Genomic DNA, 22,574 nt, shown 5'->3' with positions numbered 1-22,574 from the left:
CACAAACAAAAAAGAGGGATGATATTGTCAACTCCATTGTTTTTTATCTTCTCAAGGATTATACCAATGAAGTCGATCAAAAAAATCAATGGGAAAGTTATTTGAATATGCATAGAAAAAGTCGATGCTTACCTCTATAGGAAGGCCTCCATTTGAGTATCTCAATTGGATGAATATGCATACAAAAACTTGACGCATACCTCTATAGGAAAGCCTCCATTTGAGATTTTCAAGGAAAGTTCCTTCCCTATTACAAACGCCATTTTCTTCAAAACTACCACAATGAAAAATAATCAGTCACTGCTTGCTACTTCCGTGATGAAACCCCATGAAAACATCTTTGTTATTGATAAGGTTGTACATGATTTACACACGGCCTTTCAAAAGATTTTAAATAGCATAAGCTACTCTCAGTATAAGCGGATGCTAGCTACAAACAACCAATTGTAGGCTTTGTGATTAAGTTCCCAAAGGTCCACTTGCATCATACAATGGGCAGGAACTAGTGTCTTCATGTCTTCCAAATGTATTGCTGTATGGTACAATGTTTACAAGCTTGTGGCAACTCAAAACTTCTCAAGCATCGAGTAGATTATCATTCTATTAATTGAGATTTTATGACACACTTTTGGTTTAAATATTCTCTCAAGCACCAGTTCAACCAACATTCACAGAAGGGGGTTTAATGCAATATGTGGATCCAATGCGATATGTACACTCTCTTATTGATAAGCTCATAAGGACATGGTAATGACACCAAAGTTATTTTTTATAATGCTTAAATTAGTTGGTGAAGGAAAAGGTTATGAAGGATTCAAACTAAAGTCGAGACTCAACGTCATTTTTACTTTGAGAAGTAGCCCTTGTTGTAACAAGGAAGTATGGGCGACCAAAAGTAAGAAGGCTATACATTTTATGTTAGGGAAACTTTTAAGTAAATTGATGTAATGTATTGGCATCAAAATGGTTTTGAAACGACCTCAAAATCATAGTCATGGTGTATAAAAAATAGTATGGAATGGACAAAATTGTGTGCTAGTATAAACGTAAGGCTAAAGATAAGGTTAATTGAACCTAACAGATTCCAAACCATTCACCAAGTCTCCAAAAAATGAGGGTTTGACCAAGGAAGCTAGCAAAAGGAGTGATTTTGGCCACAAGACAAATTTAGCAGATTTCTTCTCTATCATGTAGGGAAGGGGGACACATAAATCAACCAAGTCTATGTGTGAAAAGCACGAGCAAGGGGACGTCAGAGTACTTACAATGCTCCTACAACTATTGCCAAGCTCTATGCATATCTATGATATGTCCTTAAAATTGCTTATCAACAACTCTATAGCAGCATGGCATTTATAAAGGATCTCAATTATGTACTTATATTTCACACTTGCCCTCTCTCACTCTTTGTAGGCTACCCGGATCACATAGTTGGATGCGTTTAAGAGTGTGGCTAGGATTACAAAAACTTGTGGCAAAGTTGAGCTTCTAATCACCCAAATTGTGAAGTACTTAAAGCTTTCATTGTCCATGTGTGATCAATGAAGGTCTACTTTTATGGTTTAATCATGCATGTAAGTATATTCATTAGCAATGAATCCTTTTTTTTTTTTTGGGGGCAGGGGGGTAGCTTCAAAAACTCTAGCTCTCTATGTTGTGTTTCTTATCTATGCTAGAATTCTTCGTGCCAAAGGCGCTTGATTTGTGCAGTTAGTAGATTATAATTGTAATTGGTTATTTATTTTGAATCAAATTGGGTTTCATTTATTGCAAAGCATGGAATCCTAGTGTAGCTTTCTTTGAGTAAGAAAAGAAATACTGTACTTATTAAGCTTGTCTCTAAGAGCATATAACACACCATGGTAGGCGCAAATATACTTGTAATGAATACAATTAATGCATATTTCCAATAAAAAAAGATATATATCTTGCTCTAGATAGGTGTATCATAGAAAGTTTTTAGTGAAGAAATGACAAAAAGATTGAGAAGAGATTGCACATGGACACTAACTAAGTCTTTCCTAAAGTGGTGGAATATTACAAAAGGGAGAACCAATGTTGTAGACATGCTATGCTAGTTGTGCACGGAAGACTACATAAATTAACTTTAAGATTCCATGATTCTTTCAAGTAAAACATAATCATGAAGCATAACCCCTCACGTGGCGAAGTGTCTATTCATCCATGGAAAATCAAGTGAAATATTATAGGCAAATAAATGTGCAAATGTAGTTTGAAAATCATATGATATATATCTTTCCACCATGGATACCAATGCAAGTCTTTATATTGGTAATGAACAAACCCAACGTACAAAAGATCTTGCTCAACTTATTGTCATTCTGTTGAAAAGAGTGATACAATTGGAGGCAAGACCATATAGGCTGCGAGTTATGCTACCACATAAGTGCTCAAAGTTGCTATACCACGGCCGCGATTGTATTGGTTTGTGGGAAGTTACAATTTATCAAACATGATGGCAATTTTACAACCCAAACTAGGAGAGATGCCCATAAATTCCTTTGAAACCCTGAAGTGAACTCTGTTTTCAAATTGTTGGGTTGTGGCTAATTGGTGGAGAAGGAGTACCTCTTCAGTAGAAACCTCAACATGGTTCAACCTCCTTGTAAAATATGATTGATGCTCAATGATTGGCTAATCATGTGTAGCAAGAGTAAATTGGGGGGGGGGGGGGGGGGGGGGGGGGGGGGGGGGGGTGTGCGGTGGCTTTGCTAGAGAAGGGGATGGTCCACATTCTTTTGAAGTTTCTCATTCAAATTGAAAAGAAGTTATCATGGGAGGTTTTGATTTTTTGTTTAATCCTACAAAACAAAGGAAAAATAATGGGGAATTGAATAATGCTACATTCTCTCCTATATTTTCCTTATACAACTCGAACAACACATGTAAGTATTGCATAAATCACTTCGTCATTTCTCATGCTCTCCATACCGTTTTGGGAAGAGTGGTGAGAGAAATAGGATCTCTATAGAAGGCGGGAACACCCCTTAGTAGACAGCCGACGGGTACCAGAGGCTTCTAGAAGCAGTAACAAAGAGTTACCATGGTAAGGGATAGTACACAGTCAGTCAGACACCAATCCGAGGGGCTATAAATAGAACCCACTATTTCATTTTGAGCTCTCTCGATGTCTCTCAATATCTCTTGCTCTTCCGCTACTTTAATCCCTAGATCTCTATATCTCGTGTAAGCCCAAGCCTTGTAATTGTATCTTGGTTGGTGTACTTTGTAATATCATTTAGGGTGAAGCTCTTCCAATAGGGTACCAACACCAACCAAGAAGTTCAATGGTTTGGTACAAAGAGCATTTAAACTGGAGAACCTAGCAAAGAAGGAGAAGGGGCACAAGAAGAAATAGTCCAGTGAGAGTGAGTCCTCCATTAAAGAAATTTCTAGTTCCAATTCATTTGAAAGTGAGTCAGATGATAAGGGTAAGGACTTATCGATGATCGCACTCACCAACCCCGAGGCACCCAAGCAAAAGGGGACTACTGGCTATAAGGAGAATGAGGCTAGTACAAGCACTGGTGCTGGCAGAGGGAGATATCAGGGTGGCACTAGAAGGGACAGAGGACGGGAAAATTACAAAAAGACGAAAAACTGCTATGGTTGTGGCAAGTATGGCCACTTTGCTTCCCAGTGCCTAGAGGGTTCATTGGACCAAAAGCCACCAGAATGAGTACCAGTCATGATGGTTACCAGAAGCAAGGGTGAAGAAATTTCAGATGAAGAGGACAAGCAAACTGTTGAGGCCAAAAAGTGGGAACAACAGAGAGTGGTGTGGAACGATAAGGGTAAAGAAAATATAGTGGATGAATGGCAAAAGCAGAGGGATCGTGTGTAATGGAAATGGCCTATTAAATTTGAGAATAGCGAAGTTAAGAGAATTAGAGTGAGCAGATTACTTTGAGAACATCGAGGGTGAACTTAATTGACGGTAGCAACATAAACATAGTACTTAATTAACTTGGCATGAACAATACTTTTTCAAGAGAGAGTATTAGAGAACATGACAATAGTTGAGGAACAGGAGAAAGAAATAGTTCCTCACTTATCAACACTCTTCTTGCTTAGCATAGCATAATAACATAGTAATGAAGATGAAGAAGATGGAAGCTTAAGCATTGAAGCATGGCTCTTGGTTAGATTTGCATTCCATAGCCAAGAGTGTTGGTGTAAACTCTCAACTTCTCATCAAGCTTAGAGAAGGAGATGGAGCTCTTGCACCTTGTACTTCACACAATGAGAGAGCAAGAGTGTGAGTGTGTGTGTGGGAGAGTATACTCCCTCTCATGTTTGGTCCCCCCCCCCCCCCCCCCCCCACCCCTCTCTCTCTCTCTCTCGTATTATTTAATTATATCATTTGGACATGTGTCCTCTTTTTCCTCTTTGAGAGAAAGAACTTAATTATTTATTTTTATGCATCTAAATTCTCAATTGACACCTTTAAAGCCTATCCAATAGGATTTAAGCACATCATGAGGGCCACATGGGGAGGAATTTGACATGTGTCTTTTATGCTTCCTAAGATATCATGTTTGAATTGAACACTTCAAGCACCTTAGTCATTTAAACATGAAAATCGTTTATGCCTCTTGAGAGATCATATTTGAATTGAACACTTGAAGAACCTTAGTCATTTAAGCATGAAAATCATTTATGCCTCTTGAGAGATTATATTTGAATTGAACACTTGAAGAACCTTAGTCATTTAAGCATGAGAAGCACCTCAAGCTTGGTCAAGGTTCCCACAAACACTTTAGTTAGCAAGCACGACAAGCACCTCATGCTTGGGTAGGATTCCCACCTTAAGGTCAGCCCTAGCTTGCCTAAGGTCAAAGGACTTTTTAACATTTACTTTTGGAGGTCTTTAATGAAGCACGTGTCTATATTCTAACCCTTGTTCCCGTTTATTCTCCCACATTGAATGATTAGTTTAATATGAGAAAATCATTTGGGTTGGTTAGATATTAGATTTTATAACATTACCTCTCTCTTGAAACCATAGTCGTCCTCCTATGAGATAGAAGAGATAAGGTCTTAGTCATTTGTCTACGTTTCTTAGCGGGTAGAGGATCGCTTTGTACCCTAGGACATCATTCTAGAATGGATGACTAGTCCATTTGGTGCTTGGGAGACTTAGCTGCCGCAAGCATGTCTGCTCTTTAGTCCATATTATACTCCCAAAGTAGAGCGACAAATTCTACTTGGTATTTGAGTGACGTCGTCATCACAAACATGATTCTAAGCATGCATACTATTTAAATTTGTGAACAAAAGAGGATTAGTCTTATAAGACAAAAACATTGTTCATTAAGCATTTACACTTGCTTACTCTAGTGTAGCATTGTAAGCATTGACAAGGTTCATACTATCCTTAACCTGTATTCCTTCCATCCATCTAGCATCCTTATAAGGATAATTTTTGAACTTAATTAGATACCGTCGAAAATCTTACCATGTCGTAGTACCTTGTCTTCATACCGAAGGATAGCTTTGGGTTGTAGCACCTCTTCTTGGTCTTTGATTTTTGGAGGGTCTTCAATAATTGGTTCTTTTGGTGGCTCTCCTTTGTAGGGCTTAAGTAGGCTCACATGAAAAGCATTGTTTATGAGCAAATGGTTGGGCAACTTGAGTTGATAAGCCATGTCATTGATTGGCTTCAAGATTTGAAAAGGACCATAGTATCATTTTGTTAGTTTAGTATAATACTTTTGATGGTCCGTAAGATTTTTGTCCGTCGTTTGCCTTAATCGAGCCTTGGGAAACTTAAGTAAGACCCAATCATTTTCTTTGAACGTTAAGGCCCTTCTGTGCTTGTCAGCAACAACTTTTTGCCTTTGTTGAGAGATGGATATAGCCTCCTTAACCTTTTGAAAAGAGTCTTGTAGGTCACGGCTATACTCATCAGCAACGAAGATCTTCCCATGTACTTTAAGTAGCAAGGGACTTTTAGGTCTCCCCTCTATGATCTCAAAAGGTGTTTTTTCCGTAGTAGTATGGACAATATTATTGTATGCATACTCTACAAGAGTGAGCGTTGATCTACTTTTGTAACATAAGTCTCTAGTAGATCGAGTATCATAAGATTGGCTATCTCACTTTGGCCATCCGTTTGTGGGTGATAGGCCGAAGAGAAATTCAATCTTGTACCTAGATTTTCGAAGAGTCCTTTTCAAAAATTACTGGTCATTCTAGGATCTTTATCTGACACGATGCATGTTGGTAATCCATGGTGTTTGAAAATCTGAGATATGAAGAGGGTTGCCATTTAGTGTGCCTTAATAGTCTTTTTGACAGGAATAAAGTGTGCTTGCTTGCTAAACCTGTCGACTATTGTCCATATTCCCGTATTCCCATGGATAGACTTGGGTAATCCAAAGATAAAATCCATGGATATACTCACCCATGGTGAATTAGGGATTGGTGATGGCTAGAGTAATCCAGGTTTCTTCCCTCTATCATACTTAGTCTTTTGGCATACCACACATCTTGAAACATACTTTTGTATGTCCACTTTCATGGTAGGACAATAGAAGTACGTCTCTACTCCTTCAAGAGAAGTTTGAATGCCTCTATGCCCCACATAGGGAGGAGCATAGGATTCATACATGACTTTCTCACGAAGGGAGTGGGTAACACATAGCCTATTGCCGTGGAGAAGATAACCATCTTGCAAGGTGAATGGCTCCTCTTTCTTTCCCAGAGCAAGGGCTGAAATTACATCTTTAAAGTCAGGGTCAGAAGCATACTCATGTATCATAGAAGATAGATCATTGTGAGTTGCTATAGACACCGCATTAACTTTTGGTTGTCGTGAAAGTGCATCGGCCACTTGATTGTGCTTACTAGCAATGTGAGCAATATGAAAATAAAATTGCGAAAGAAAATTTTCCACCTCATTTGTTTGTCGAAAAGCTTGCTTTGTGTCATGAAGTACTTGAGACTTTGGTGGTCTGTTTGTAAAATGAATGGAGTCCCCAAAAATAGTGCTTCCATGTGTCTAGGGCATGTAGAACAACTAAAAGCTCTTTCTCATAAATGCCAAGACTCATCTATCATAGAAGATAGATCATTGTGAGTTGCTATAGACACCGCATTAACTTTTGGTTGTCGTGAAAGTGCATTGGCCACTTGATTGTGCTTACCCGCAATGTGAGCAATATGAAAATAAAATTGCCAAAGAAGATTTTCCCACCTCATTTGTTTGTTGAAAATCTTGGTTTGCGTCATGAAGTACTTGAGACTTTGGTGGTTGGTTCGTAAAATGAATGGAGTCCCCAATAAACAATGCTTTCATGTGTCTAGGGCATGTAGAACAACTAAAAGCTCTTTCTCATAAATGACCAAGAATCATCTATCATAGAAGATAGATCATTGTGAGTTGCTATAGACACCGCATTAACTTTTGATTGTCATGAAAGTGCATCGGCCACTTGATTGTGCTTACCAACAATGTGAGCAATATGAAAATAAAATTGCAAAAGAAAATTTGCCCACCTCATTTGTTTGTTGAAAAGCTTGGTTTGCATCATGAAGTACTTTTGTGGTCTGTTCGTAAAATGAATGGAGTCCTCAATAAACAGTGCTTCCATGTGTCTAGAACATGTAGAACAGCTAAAAGATCTTTCTCATAAATGCCCAAGACCCGTTCATCCGTATTGAGCCTTCGGCTCTCATATGCTATGGCATGCCCTTCTTGAAGAAAGATTGCTCCAAGGCAATCACCACAAGCATCACATTGGACCTCAAATGGCTTTGAGAGATCCAGAAGCATGGGGACTGGTTGGGAGGTAATCTTCTCTTTGAGCTTGTCAATAGCATTTTTCTCCTTAGCAGTCCATGAATACTTAACGTTCTTCTTTGTTAAGTCATGTAATGGTCCTGCTATTCAAGAAAATTTTGCTATGAAGTGTCTATAGTATGCACACATACCAATAAAGCTTCTTAGCTCATGTAGATTCCTTGGATTATGTCATGCTTTTCTTACCTCTAACTTTGATGGATCCATAAGGATACCATCTTGAGAGATAATATGACCTAAGTATTGAATATCTTGAAGGAAAAGTTCGCTTTTCTTTTGGTTGAGAAAAAGCTTGTTCCCCTTTAATGCTTGAAAAATCACTTAGAGATGTTGCTTGTGTTCCTCCAAGGACTTGGAGTAGATGATGATACCATCAAAGAACACTCCAGTGAGCTTACGGTAGGGTCTAAGAATTTTCTCCATCAAACGATTGAATGTGAATGGTGCATTGGTCAAGCCAAAAGGCATGACTAGATATTCATAAAGACCAAACATGGTACGAAATGCGGTCTTTCATATATCTTCATCCACTATCTTATTGATGATAGCCACTTTTGAGGTCAATCCTAGTGAAGTAGGTAGAGCCTTGTAGCTTATCAAACATATCTTCTACCCGAGGTACGGGAAATCTGTTTTTCATAGTGATATGGTTTAGTGCTCGATAGTCCACACACATACAGTATGTACCATCTTTCTTTTGCACTAAAAGGACTGGACAACAAAAGGGAGAGGAGCTAGGCCTCACCATCCCTTTGTTTACCAATTCTTGTACTTGCCTCATGATCTCCTCTTGTTGAGCTTAGGAAACTCGATAAGGAGGCTTGTTAGGCGGTGAGCTTCCTAGTAGGAGCTAAATTCGATGGTCATCATCCCCTCATTTTGGAGGTAAGTCCATAGGGATATCATCGATAAAAACATCTTGGAATCCATTTAGAAAAGTAGACAAGTGTAACTCTTCTTGATTCCTACCATTTTCATTTGATAAATCATTAGCATCATTAGTGGATTCTTTGACAAAAATCATGTACGTAGAAACCGAGCTTTTCATTGACTTATCAAAAGCCGGTGAGTTTACAAGTGGTATAGTGCGACGAGAATCATTAGCATCTATATACATGCTCTTTCCCCTGCAGGTGAAGTATATTCTCCTTTCAAGGAACTTCGTGTTGGCAGCCATGCGGTTGAACCACGGTGCCCCTAGGATAGCATCCTCATGTTGGAGAAGAGAGATGAAAAACTCTTCTTTGTAGACATAGCTTTGGACATGAAGCCTCAACTTACCAATCAAGGGAGTAATAGGGGCTTGCGGTCCCTTAAAAGCCGTGTCAGCAATTATAGTATCTCCCATCTCAAAAGCTTGAATGCCCAACTTGGTGGCCAACTCTGTTGATATGAAGTTGTGAGTAGAGCCAGGGTCAAACAAGATGAAGGCATCATGTTCCCTTACCTTTCCCCAAGCACGGAAGAGAGGTGATCCTTTGCAATGAGCATCCTCTTTTGGAGCTTCGATGGTGGAAGCTATAGGAGTCTCACTGCGGGCATTTATCTTGGGGCAAGAACGATAGCCATGTCCTTGCTCCCCTCACTTAAAACACTTATAGTCCTTGGGAAAAACTTCAAGCTCTTCAGGAGAGAGTTTGTTTTTGCATTTGTAAACTCCCTTCTCCTTGGACCAATTGTTATTGTTGTTGTTATTGGAATTGCCATTGGAAGAATTTTGGGCATTGGTTTTTCCCTCTGCATCACTTTTGTCTTTGTTTTCCACGGGCTTGACATTCCGTCTAGCCCCTTCTTGAAAATTGATGCGGGAAGCAACCATGGTGTGGTGCTTGGGAGTTGACATACTCGGCCATTTTTTCAGGTAATCTCGCACAAAATTATTGCTTTTTCTTGACGAAGTTTATCTTTTGAAAGACAGTAGCCTTGAGATGTAAATCCCAAAACTTGTCCATATATTTGTGAATAGACTCATGGGAGAGAGGCTTCAAACTGCGCCATTCTGTAAGTACTTTGTCCTTTGCATCTCTTGCAAGGAATTACTTCATGATGGAAACTCATAGAGTTTTCCATGTCTTTGGGGCTTTGCCGTTGCCACGAAGTTTAGCCCACCATTGACTAGCCAATTTTTGAAAGTGCATAGCTACATGGCGTAGCTTGGAGGACTCCGTAAAGCCCTTCTCTCCAAAGGCCACATCAAATTTTTGGATAAAGGCCAATACTTTGTCGGTGGTAACAAAGGTGCCATCATAGGTAAGAAAAGAGATACTCTTTCCTCCCTCTTTGAATTTCTTAAGCTTTTGGGACCTTCACCATGCAAGGTAAGTTTTGTGATGTCCTCTCCTCTTGTATTCTCTAGGAGAATAATTATTGCTTTTGTCGGAAGAGGAGGAAGGTGAAGAAGAAGGAGAATAGGGCGACCTCTTTCTTTCCTTTTTCTTCCTTTGTTTCCTCTCTTCTGTTTTGGAGTGACGAGGAGAAGGACTATGGGTTGACTGTTTTCTCTTGAGAGGAGTTGGCAATCGTTTAGACCGCCGTCTTTGTGGAGCCACATCTTCAGAGGAACTTAGGGATTCATTACTTTCTTGTTCTTTGGATTCCTCCTCTTGTATGGGAGAGAGTCTTCTTTTGGGGGTCTCATCAAGAGGTCTCCTAATCTCTCTCTCCTCTTGGAGAGGAAGGGGAATCCCATAAGAATGAAGTTGTTGAATAACTACGACTTGCAAAGGAGGGTTTCCCATAGCTTGCTGCAACCTAGTAACAAGATAATTGACAAACATGGGGGCATCATCATTAGCACCTTCATGTGCAAAATAAAAGTTATCAATGTTCATTCTACTCTCTTGGTTATTGTCATCCATGCTAATTATACTTATGTGTTTACTTAGTGTATTCTTTGGCAATTCAAAAGCTTAGTTGCTACTCCTCTTAGCCTTTGAAAATAAGCACTTAAGTATCTGCACCCACGGCTTGAATTGGTTAATTATAGAGAGTAGTGGAGTGGGTCTAATATTGCAGAATTGCCGAGTGCTAGCTCCTTTTGGACTTCTTATGGCTCAATATTGGTAAAGCCGTAGGCAAGTCTAAAAAGACCCCATTATTAAGACCAAAGCTCCCTAGGTGTGCACCATATCCTAGATAGTGTACTCAACAAAATCGATAATAGATCCCAGTCCCACTTACCCTAATATAGTTAACAAAATCAACCATTAATAGGCTACTTAAGGACCTCTCTTCTTAAGCAAGAAAAAAGAAACCAATAGCTTTGATACCAATGTAATGGAAATGGCCTATAAACTTTGAGAACAACGCAATTAAGAGAATTAGAGTGAGCATTTTTGTGAGATCACTTTGAAAACATAGAGGATGAACTTAATTGATGGTAGCAACATTAAACATAGTACTTAATTAACTTGGCATGAACAATACTTTTGCAAGACAGAGTATGAGAGAACATGACAATAGTTGAGGACCGGATTTACTTGGAGTCTGTCCCCCCTCCAAAAGCCGTTTGTATTATAGATTCTCCCATCAAGAGAGACTTGGTTCAATACAATCTTTGTGTTCCTTGTGACCTAGGTGATGCAATGAAGATGGAAAGCTTCATGCATCATGAGCATAACATTCCATGCACACTTGGAGTAATCACATCAATGAAAGTCACAAAGTATAGTTAATTTCCTCGGGATGGAGTTTGCATAGGCCCACAAACATCATTATGCACAAGTTGCAACCTACATGTAGCCCAAACTGAACCATCCTTTGAAAACTTTGAACTCTGAATCTTATCCAAAATACACTCTTCACAAACATGCTTTGAAGGTGCTTCAAGAGGCGACAAAGAAGCAACCATATCAGATTTTTGTAAATGTAGCAAACTGGCAAAATTCAGATGCCCAAAATGTGCATGCCAAAGTTTTGCATATGAATAGCCTTTGAATCCATAACTGCATTTGCAAAAATTTTTCCCACACTTGTCATACAAAGTGAGCTTATACAACCCACGACACTAATGCTAGATGCAACTATTTCATCACCAAAACTGACATTTGCAAAAATTTTCCCACACTTGTCATACAAAGTGAGCTTATACAACCCACGACACTAAATGCTAGATGCAACTATTTCATCACCAAAACTGAGATCATGAACTGAACATTTGTCATCCATAAATTTGATAGCAAGACCAAGTCTTGCAAGTGTAGATATAGACAAAAGTGTAATGAAATATGGCTATGAAATTAATTGTAGCGAAATTGAAATAACAATAGTGAGCATTTCCTTTAAGAGAATTCTTAAAGAGCATAAGAAGAGTACTTGATTAAAGGTAGCAAATGAACATAACATCTAATTAGCTTGGCATGAACAATACTTGTAGAGAGAGAGAGAGAGAGAGAGAGAGAGAGAGAGAGAGAGAATTAGAGAAATTGACAACAATAGAGGACCAGATTTACTTGGAGCCGGCAGTCCGCCCTCCAAAAGGCTTTTGTATTATAGATTCTCTCATGAAGAGAGACTTGGTACAATACAAGATTTGTGTTCCTTCATAGCTTGTTGGTGCAATGAAGATGGTAAGCTTCATGCACCAAGATTATGCCCTTAACTATCTTACCAAAGCATTAACTTGTCCCCGGCCTCAATTCCAAGACCTCAAACACCTTCAAAGGTGGAGAGAGCTAGCAGGGAGTGAGGGTAGGGAAGAGGAAGAAGAAGTAGTATACAAGAAAGAAATAGTTTCCTCACTTGTCATTACTCTTGTAGCTTAGCATAGCATAGTAGCATAGTAGTGGAGATGAAGAAGATGACATGATTTTTCTTTGAAGCATGGCTCTTGGTTGGAATTGCATTCCATAGCCAAGAGTTTTTGGTGTAGGCTCTCAACTTCTCAAGCTTGGAGAAGGAGATGAAGCTCTTGCTCTTCATACAAGGAGAGAATGTGTGTGTGTGTGTGTGTGTTGTGAGTGAGAGAGAGAGAGAGAGAGAGAGAGAGAGAGAGAGAGAGAGTATCAACAAGAAGAACCCATTCTTGTTTGGGTCAACCCCCCCTATAGCTCAAGCTTGGACTTGATTGGACCTCCACAAGTCTAGCCAATCACATGATCTATTCATATCAAGCAACAAGGGTAGAATTTGGACAAGTGTCCTCCTTACCCCTTTAGGAGAGAGGGCTTGAATATTGCTTGTATATTTATTTTATTGAACTAAATTCTCATCGGACCTCTTTAAGGGCATCCAATAGGATCCAGGAACACCATGAGGGCAGCATGGGTAGGGGTTTGATATGTGTCCTTGTTGCCTCCTAGGTCTTGGCTTTCCTTGAGAGTGTGTGTGAATGTTCTCTCTCATCCCCTAGCTTCATGGCTCGGACCCTCTTGTGTAGGGATCCCCTTTGACTTTAGCATCTCAACCTCCTTAGCCTTCAAGCATGACAAGCACCTCAAGAACCTTAATCCTCAACCATGGCAAGTGTTGGGGTATAAAGCCCAATGTGGTCGCCCAGGTAAGTGGGCGGCCGCCAGGTATGTACACATATTCTTTTGTAAAAACCTAATAAGAATTCACTATGCTCTACACATTACAGTAGAGCGAGTTCACCATATCGTTGTGCTCTTCTTCTCGCACTCTCTCTCGCGTCGCACTTCTGCTCGTACTCCTTCAACTGGTATCAAAGCTCAGATCGAGGCTCGGGGCAGCACTGCAGGAGGCTAGAGTCACCAGCTCAGATTGAAGTGAAATTCGACAGGCGAAGACACGGCCCCAAATCCTATGGGCGAGCTCGAAGGGCTCGATGTTCTCAGAATTTCATTCTGAGGTCATCTCAGCCACCGTTTGGCTTCGACAAAGGTCTGTGCAGGCCATTTTCGACCAGGTGGTCTCGGCGGGTGCAGATCCGACTCTGCAAATTTGGGGTTTTCGGCCTACGACTGCAGGTGCTGAGGATATCGACACTCCCAGAGTGTTGATTTGTGGCTGTCTACACATCGAAGGACGGCTCACAGTTCTTGGAGGTGTGTCACATATGACACGGGCGCATCTACACACAGTCTGTAGGCGACATCCACTAGTTCATCAGGTAGCTTGTGTTTGCTGCTTGATATTCCAGATTTCATCCTGACATTGCAGGTACTTCCACATAGGATGTATTGTCAGAGATGATGTATGTCTGTTGAGGGTTTGCTGGCTGTGAGTCACGCAGCAAACAACCGCCGCAGCGGTTACAACATACAGTGGGAAATTTGTGGATGTATGACTTTGTGGGAAGTCTATGTACTGTCAGATCTACTGCAGCCTTTGTTGAGGGTCGAGTGAGGTTTTATTGAGCTGGGGGATTCTTGAATGTTGAGATCCTTTCGGTGATACAGGTCTTGGAGCGATCCCTCGAGCACCCTTAGATAGGCAGCTAGGATGTATTGACTGTGAGTTAGACAGTTGGGATTGCATCTTTGCTTTACTGCCGTTGAGGCATTGTCGCAGTCTATGCTTACAGGACAGTGACATGACAGTGAGAGACAGTACAGGTGCAAGACAGGTTTACCCGCAGCTTACAGTGTCAGAGAGACAGTGTTTTTTGAGCTGTTTTTTGGTCTGTTTTTTAGTACACCAGAGCCATTTTACAAAGGAGACTCTGCCGAAATTTATGCAGAATCTGAAGCTTTCTTAGTTCATTTGACAGGTTGATATTGGTTCAGAGGTCAGTTTACAGGGGAAACTCTGCCGAATTTTTCCCAGGAAAGTAAACTACTGTGAAGCGTAGTTATGGCTGGATCACAGGACACTGCTCTTTACAATATCAAGAAGCTGGATGGAACCAATTTCCCATTGTGGAAGAAGTAGATTTGGCACGTGTTGGTACAAAAGAAGCAGATAAAACCTATAAAGCTCAAGGGGATAAAACCAGAAGATATGGACGAAGATGAATGGAGCGAAATGGATGAATTGGCACTTTCTACCATTATGCTGACTTTGGCAGAAAGCGTTTACTTCAATGTAGCAGACGAGATGTCGGCTTATCAAGCATGGTTAAAGCTGAGTGATCTTTATGAGAAGCAGAGTGCAGCTTCACAGGTATACTGGCTTAAGAAGCTTGTTGACTTGAAGATGAAAGAAGGGACACCTATGTCCAATCATCTGAATGAATTCAACACAATCTATAGTCAGTTGTCAGCTCAAGGTGTCAAGTTTGATGAACCTGTTAGAGCTATGTTCCTGTTGATCACATTGCCGAAAAGTTGGGACACTTTTCGCACAGCTTTGAGTAATTCTGCACCTCCAGATGGTTTGAACATAGCAGGTGTAGAAGGAAGTGTGCTTACTGAAGAAACCAATAGAAAGACAATGGACAAAGGCAAAGGAACAGCCTTAGTTGTCAGGGGAAGGACCAAAGAAAAGTACAAAGGTGGAAAGAGGAATCAGTCTCGTAGCAAGTCCCGCAGTGCTAAAGGCAAGAGTGACATAGAATGCTACCATTGTGGCAAGAAGGGTCACATGAAAAGAGACTGCAGAGAATGGAAAGCAGAAAAAGCCAAAGAGAAAGCTGAAGACCATGGTGAGAAGAAAAAGTCCTCAGTGAAGATTCAAGAAATAAATGTGACAAACACTGTTGCAGAGGATGACAGTCTAGTGTCAGGAGACATCTACTTCTTGAAGAATACAATGGACTCAGCTCTTCTTACAGCATCTGATGGAAATGCACTGAGTGACTGGATTATAGACTCAGGAGCATCACTTCATGTGTCTTCAAACAAGGAGTGGTTTACCTCTTATGTGATCACTAAAGATCATGTTCGGATAGGCAATGGGCAGACATGTGAGATCTTAGGTGTTGGAGATGTACAATTGAAGTTTCAGAATGGCTCTTCTTTCACACTGAAGAATGTGAGACATGTTCCCGCAATTACAAAGAGCTTGATCAGCACAGGTTTACTTGATGATGCTGGCTACGTCACCACTTTTGGACAGAACATGTGGAAGATATCCAAGGGTTCTATGACAGTAGCACATGAAGTAAAGTCTGGAGGACTCTACATGATTTATGTATCAAATGTCTCTAAAAATGTAATCAATGTAACCGAGCAGCCGAACGTTTCTTTGTGGCATAGCCGGTTAGGACATATGTCCAAGAAGGGAATGGAAATCTTGTCTCATTCTGGTTATTTGCCTGGCTTTTCATTTAATGATTTTGAATTCTGTGAACATTGTCTGTATGGTAAGCAAACACAGCAGCCACATAAGAATAGAAGCAGTAGAAGAGATACACAGTTGGCACTTGTTCATAGTGATTTGTGTGGACCTATGCCTAACCTATCTCTAGGGGGAGCTTCTTACTTTATGACATTTATAGATGATTACTCGAGGAAAGTATGGGTTTACTTTCTCAAGCACAAGGATGAAGCGTTTAGTGTTTTCAAAACGTTTGTGACACTTGTGGAGAATCAGAGTGGCAAGAAGCTTAAATGATTACGCACTGACAATGGTGGAGAGTATGTTTCAAAGGCCTTTCAGGACTTTTGTGAGTCAAAAGGTATAAAACGTGAACTTACTGCTCCTTACAATCCTCCTCAAAATGGTGTTGCTGAGAGGATGAATAGGACCATACAAGAGAAGGTCAGAAGTATGTTGTCTAATGCACATCTGCCAAATGGGTTTTGGGCTGAAGCTGTATCAACAGCTGTTCATCTTGTAAATAGATCTCCTAGCAAGGTTTTGCAGAAGGATTTAGTGCCAGAGATGGTATGGTCAGGCAAAATGCCCTCATACAAGCATCTCAGAGTCTTTGGCTGTGAGGCATATACTCACGTTCCAAAGGAATTTAGGAACAAACTTGAGCCAAAGAGTAGAAAGTGCATCTTTCTAGGCTATGGTAATTCTGGTGAGATGGGGTATAGACTTTGGGATCCCGAATCCAGAAAGGTTGTCCGCAGCAATGATGTTCACTTTAATGAATCCAAATATCATTCTAAATCAGAGAGGGTTGAGGAGATTAGAAGAGTTGTCTTCCAAGAAGATGGACCTGCACGTGCAAGACAAAATGTCAGGGCTCAAGAGGAGCAAGGACAGGATAGATTGGAACCACAGGTTGTGGCTGAGCCTGAGCCACCTATTGTGCGTAGATCTGGACGTGTCACGCGACCTCCTGATAGGTTTGTTCCATCTATGAACTATGTCATGTTGACTGATTGCAATGAGCCTTCATGTTACAAGGAAGCAATGCAAATGAAGGACTCCGGGAATTGGCAATTGGCCATGCAGTCAGAGATGACAGCTCTGCATAAAAACCAGACATGGAAGCTAGTTAAATTACCACGGGGCAAAAAGGCTCTACCTTGTAAATGGGTTTACAGGTATAAGATCACCGCTCATGATAGTCAGCCAAAGTACAAAGCAAGGCTTGTTGCCAAGGGCTTTAAGCAAGAACAAGGCATTGACTTTGATGAAGTCTTCTCTCCGGTGGTCAAGATGACTACATTGAGATGCTTTCTTGCATTGGTTGCCATATTAGATTTGGTGTTGCACCAAATGGATGTCAAGACAGCGTTCTTGCATGGTGATTTAGATGTGGAAATTTACATGCAGCAGCCAGAAGGGTTTGTTGAGAAAGGCAAGGAAGATTGGGTATGCCAGTTGTTAAAGAGTCTTTATGGCTTAAAACAATCACCGAGGGCATGGTACCATAAATTCCACAAGTTTATGCTTTCTCAAGGCTACAAACGTAGTGAGTTCGATCACTGTCTATATACAAAGAAGGCTAAGGATGGCAATTGGCTGATCCTTATTTTGTATGTGGATGACATGTTGATTGCTGGCAAGCACTTGGAAGAAATTTCAGCTTTGAAGTCAAAGATGGCAAAATCGTTTGACATGAAAGACATGGGTGAGGCAATTCATATACTTGGTATGCGCATTGAGAGAGACAGATCAAAGAAGTTGATTTGGTTATCTCAAACAGAGTATATTGACAAGGTTTTGCAACGTTTCAATATGGAGAAGGGAAAGGCATTGAGTGTTCCATTGCAACCATATGTGAAACTTAGCAAACAAGATTGTCCTGTGTCTGAGGAAGAACAGGCTGAAATGGATAAGATTCCATATGCGTATGCAGTGGGTAGTTTGATGTATGCAATGATTGCTACTCGCCCAGACATTGCATTTGCAGTGGGAGTAGTAAGTCGATACATGTCAAACCCAGGCAAGAAACATTGGGAGGCAGTGAAAGGAATATTGAGATACCTGAAAGCTACAAAGAGTATGCGTATATGCTATGGGAGTCATGAGCTAAGTGTAAAGGGTTTTACAGACTCAGATTATGCAGGTGACTTAGACAACCGAAGGTCTACGTCAGGGTATGTCTTTACATTGGCTGGTGGAGCAGTATCATGGCGTTCTAGATTACAAGATTGTGTTACTCAGTCTACTACAGAGGCTGAATATGTTGCAGCATTTGGTCGGTTGGCCAATTGACCGATGGCCGAATTCAAAAAGCGGACTTGTCTTCTCAAGGGCGGCCACACATGGGAGGATTGGAGGGTCCGATTTGGACTTATCTACATATGGGCGGCTACACATGGCTACCTCTCATGAGAGAGGACAACCCTTTTGGCCTATATAACAGGAGGCAATTTCTACACACATTTTATAGTGTGAAGTTGATTCAACAAGGTGGGTCCGGGGTGGTGAGAGTGAAGCAAAGCCGGAGCTCCAAAAGGGTATAATCCCTTTGTAACCTACTTCTTGTTTTGAAGTACTAAAGCCATTGAGTGGCTGCTTTCCCGTGGACGTAGCCCACATTGGGTGAACCACGTATATTGTGTGTACTCTCTCTCTCTACTCTATAATCTCTTGTGTGTATAAATTATCTCTCTCCATTAAGTAATCTACTCAATTATCTACTTAGCTACGTCATATTCCCTAACAATTGGTATTAGGGCAAGGTTTGCTCGTAGCTAAAGTATCTCAAGGAAAGTATTCCTTAAATTGAGTAGGAGTTATGGCGGAGGAAGGGAAGCTCAAGATTGAGAAGTTCAACGGCAAAAACTACCAACATTGGAAGATGCAGATTGAAGACTATCTCTACCAGAAGGACCTCTATTTGCCACTAGGCGGTCTTGCGAAGAAGCCCGCAACAATGGCAGATGAAGCATGGATTGTCCTTGATCAAAAGGCACTGGGAACAATCCGGTTAAGCTTGGCTTCAACGGTGGCCTTCAATGTTTCGGAGATGAAGACCACGGAGAACTTGATGAAGGCACTTGACGACTTCTACGAGAAACCATCGGCATCCAATAAGGTATTTCTTATGAAGCGCTTGTTCAATCTAAATATGGTAGAGAATGGTTCAGTTGCAAAACACCTAAATGACTTTAACACAAACATAAGTCAACTTTGATCAGTGAAAATCAATTTCGATGACGAAGTGCGAGCTCTCCTTATACTATCACCTCTACCGGATAGTACAAATACTCTTAAGTTTGATGATGTTGTGGGTGTTCTCCTAAGTGAGGAAATACGAAGGAGAAGCACAGGAGAATCATCAAGTGTTGCACTGTCAGTGGAAACAAGAGGAAGGCCTAAGGAGAGGTTCAAAAACTAAAAGGTTCGTGATCGCTCAAGAAGGAGCAAGTCACGCACAAAGTTAGTTCTTGAATGTTGGAACTGCGGCAAGAAGGGCCACGTCAAGAAGGATTGCTGGTCTAAAAAGAAGAAGGAGACTGAGTCTCAAGACAACAAGCCAAAATCGGAGGCCAATGTGGCAAGTAAAGTAGAGCAAGATGATCTAATTCTCTCATTAGACAATGTGTCTAATTCCTGGATAGTAGATTCCGGGGCTTCATTCCATGCGACACCACACAAGCAACATTTCCAAGATTACACTAAAGGTAATTTTGGGTATCTATACTTGGGAGATGATAAAGCTTGTGAGATTGTCGACAAAGGTACAGTTTCTGTTAAAACTGCTAACGGAAATGAATGGAAGCTTAAAGATGTTAGGCATATTCTTTCTCTTCGAAAAAATTTGATCTCTACAGGACAATTGGACGATGAAGGTCACAATATTGCATTCGGAAACAAACGGTGGAAGATCTCAAAGGGATCTTTGGTGGTTGCCAAGGGAGAAAAGGTCGGTACGCTTTACTTGTGTACTACCAACACGCAACCTTCAGCTTGTGCAACAACTATAGAAGTTGACAGTGCGGTGTGGCACTACCGGCTTGGGCATATGAGTGCCAAAGGAACGCAAATCCTTCAAACAAAGAAGCTTCTGCCAGGTATGAAGGAAGTGGACTTAGAGTTCTGTGAAGATTGTGTTTATGGTAAACAAAAGAGTATAAAATTTCAAAAATCAGGAAATGAAAAAAAAAACTTGAGTTGGTTCATTCTGATGTTTGTGGTCCTGCAAGTACACCATCACTTGGTGGCTTATTGTATTATGTAAATTCATAGACGATGCGACCAGAAAAACATGGGTTTATGTCATGAAGAATAAGTCCGATGCATTTTCCATATTTCAAAGGTGAAAAGCCTTTGTGGAGAATGAAACAGATACCAAGGTTAAATGCCTCAAATCCGACAATGGAGGCGAATATTGCAACCAAGCTTTTGAAAGCTTTTGTGCTAGCAATGGCATTCGGAGGCAAAGGACAACCCCAAGGACACCTCAACAAAATGGGATTTTGAAAAAAATGAACAGGACAATCATGGAGTGAGCATGAAGCATGCGGCTACATGCAGGCCTACCGCTTGAGCTTTGGGAGGAAGCTGTAAGTACGTCTGTGTACTTAATCAACCGGTCACCCTCAACGGCATTGGATGGGTGAGTTCCAGAAGAGGCATGGACAGGTAAACCGGTGAATTATCCATTTCTCAAAGTGTTTGGGTGTGAAGCTTTCATGCACATAGATAGAAGCCTAAGATCAAATCTAGATGCAAAGTCCAAAAAGTGTTTCTTCATTGGCTATGGAGAAGGTGACTTTGGGTATCGCCTATGGAATCCTGAAGATAGTAAAATCTTAAGGAGTAGGGATGTAATTTTTAACGAACAAAATATGTACAAAGATTACTTGGAAAGAAAACAAACAAAAGAATCAGGTGACAATGTGCAACAACGTCAACCAAATGAGGAGCCTCAACCTATTCCCGGAAGATCTACAAGAGCAAGTAGACCTCTAGAAAGGTTTGTTCCTTCCTTCAACCATGTCTTGATCTCAGATTTTGGAGAGCCGGAATCATACAAAGAAGCTATGCAACACGAATCCAAAGAAGAATGTAGGAAGAGCATGCAAGTGGAGATGGACTCACTACATCGCAACCAAACATGGGAGTTGGTTGAGTTGCCTAAAGGTAAGCGGGCACTTCAAAACAAATGGGTGTACAAGCTGAAGGAAGAAGAAAGTGGGAAGAAAAGGTACAATTCTAGGCTTGTGGTAAAAGGGTTTTCTCAAAAGAAAGGTATTGACTTCAACGAAATATTTTCTCATGTTGAAAAACTGAACTCAATTAGGCTTGTCTTAAGCCTTGTGGCTGCTCATGCTCTAAATCTTGAGCAAATGGATGTAAATACGGCATTCCCTCATGGTGACTTAGAGGAGGAAATTTACATGCTTCAACCAAAGGGGTATGAAGTAAAAGGTAAGGAGAAAATCGTTTGCAGTTAAAAAAAAGCTTGTATGGTTTAAAGCAAGCATCAAGACAATGGTACTTGAAGTTCAATCAATGAATGTTAGATCATGGATTCAGAAGATGCAACTCAGATCATTGCGTCTACACGAAGAATTTGGGAGGTGGGAAGTTCATCATCCTAATGTCGTATGTTGATGACATGTTGATTGCAAGTGCTAACATGCAGGACATCAAAGACGTAAAAGAGGAGCTGTCTAAATCTTTTCCAATGAAATATTTAGGTGCTGCAAAGAGGATACTTGGTATGAAAGATATCAAGGGAAAGGACAAAGAAGATAATAAAGCTATCTCAAGAGGATTACATCAAGAAGGTACTAGAAAGGTTTGCAATGCAAAATGCAAAAATGGTTTCTACATCTTTGGCTAGTCACTTTAAACTAACCAAGGATATGCTTCCAAAGACACAAGAGGAGATGGCCTATATGTCTAAAGTTCCATATGCTGCAGCGGTAGGTTCTCTTATGTATGCTATGGTCTGGACAAGGCCAGACATTGCACATGCAGTGGGAGTTGTAAGTAGGTTCATGGACAACCCAGGTAAAGAGCACTGGCAAGCTGTGAAGTGGATACATAGGTATCTAAAAGAGACAACAACAAATGCTTTGTATTTTGGAGGAACTGATATTTTTCTCGAAGGGTATGCTGATGCAGATATGGCAGGTGACAAAGATACTCGAAGGAGCACTACTGGCTATGTCTTCACGGTTGGAGGCACAGCAGTAAGTTGGGCTTCAAACTGCAGAAAGTGGTCTCACTTTCTACCACGAAAGCAGAGTATGTAGCAATGATGGAGGCAAGCAAAGAAATTCAGTGGCTTCACAGATTCTTAGAAGAGCTTGGATTCAAACAAGACAATTGTGTCTTGTACAGTGATAGCCAAAGTGCTATCCATCTTGCGAAGAACTCAACCTTTCATTCAAGGACAAAGCAGATTGAGGTGAGATATCACTTCATACGCAGTCTTTTGGAAGAGGGACAACTAAAGCTAGGAAAGGTGCATACAAGTGAAAATCATGCAGACATGTTTACAAAGGTGGTCAACAAGGAGAAGTTGAGCTTTTGCTCATCTTCAATCGGC

General features: G+C 40.7%; 1 protein-coding gene across 1 annotated transcript in view; it reads left to right on the top strand.

Moving 5' to 3' along the window:
• Nucleotides 1-1,496, top strand: part of LOC147440193 (putative ribonuclease P/MRP protein subunit POP5) — a 59,600-nt gene extending 58,104 nt beyond the window's left edge. The window contains exon 3 of the mRNA XM_086529963.1: nucleotides 1,082-1,496. Within this exon, the coding sequence (XP_086386089.1) occupies nucleotides 1,082-1,194 (113 nt within the window). The 3' untranslated portion in view covers nucleotides 1,195-1,496. The remainder of the gene's footprint in view (nucleotides 1-1,081) is intronic.
• Nucleotides 1,497-22,574: the final 21,078 nt, after the last annotated feature.

The sequence above is a fragment of the Adiantum capillus-veneris genome, chromosome 15 (assembly GCF_014529385.1).
Source record: "Adiantum capillus-veneris isolate H3 chromosome 15, ASM1452938v2, whole genome shotgun sequence".
In the NCBI taxonomy this organism is placed as follows: Eukaryota; Viridiplantae; Streptophyta; class Polypodiopsida; order Polypodiales; family Pteridaceae; genus Adiantum; species Adiantum capillus-veneris.
This window is presented reverse-complemented; position numbering and strand designations above follow the sequence as displayed.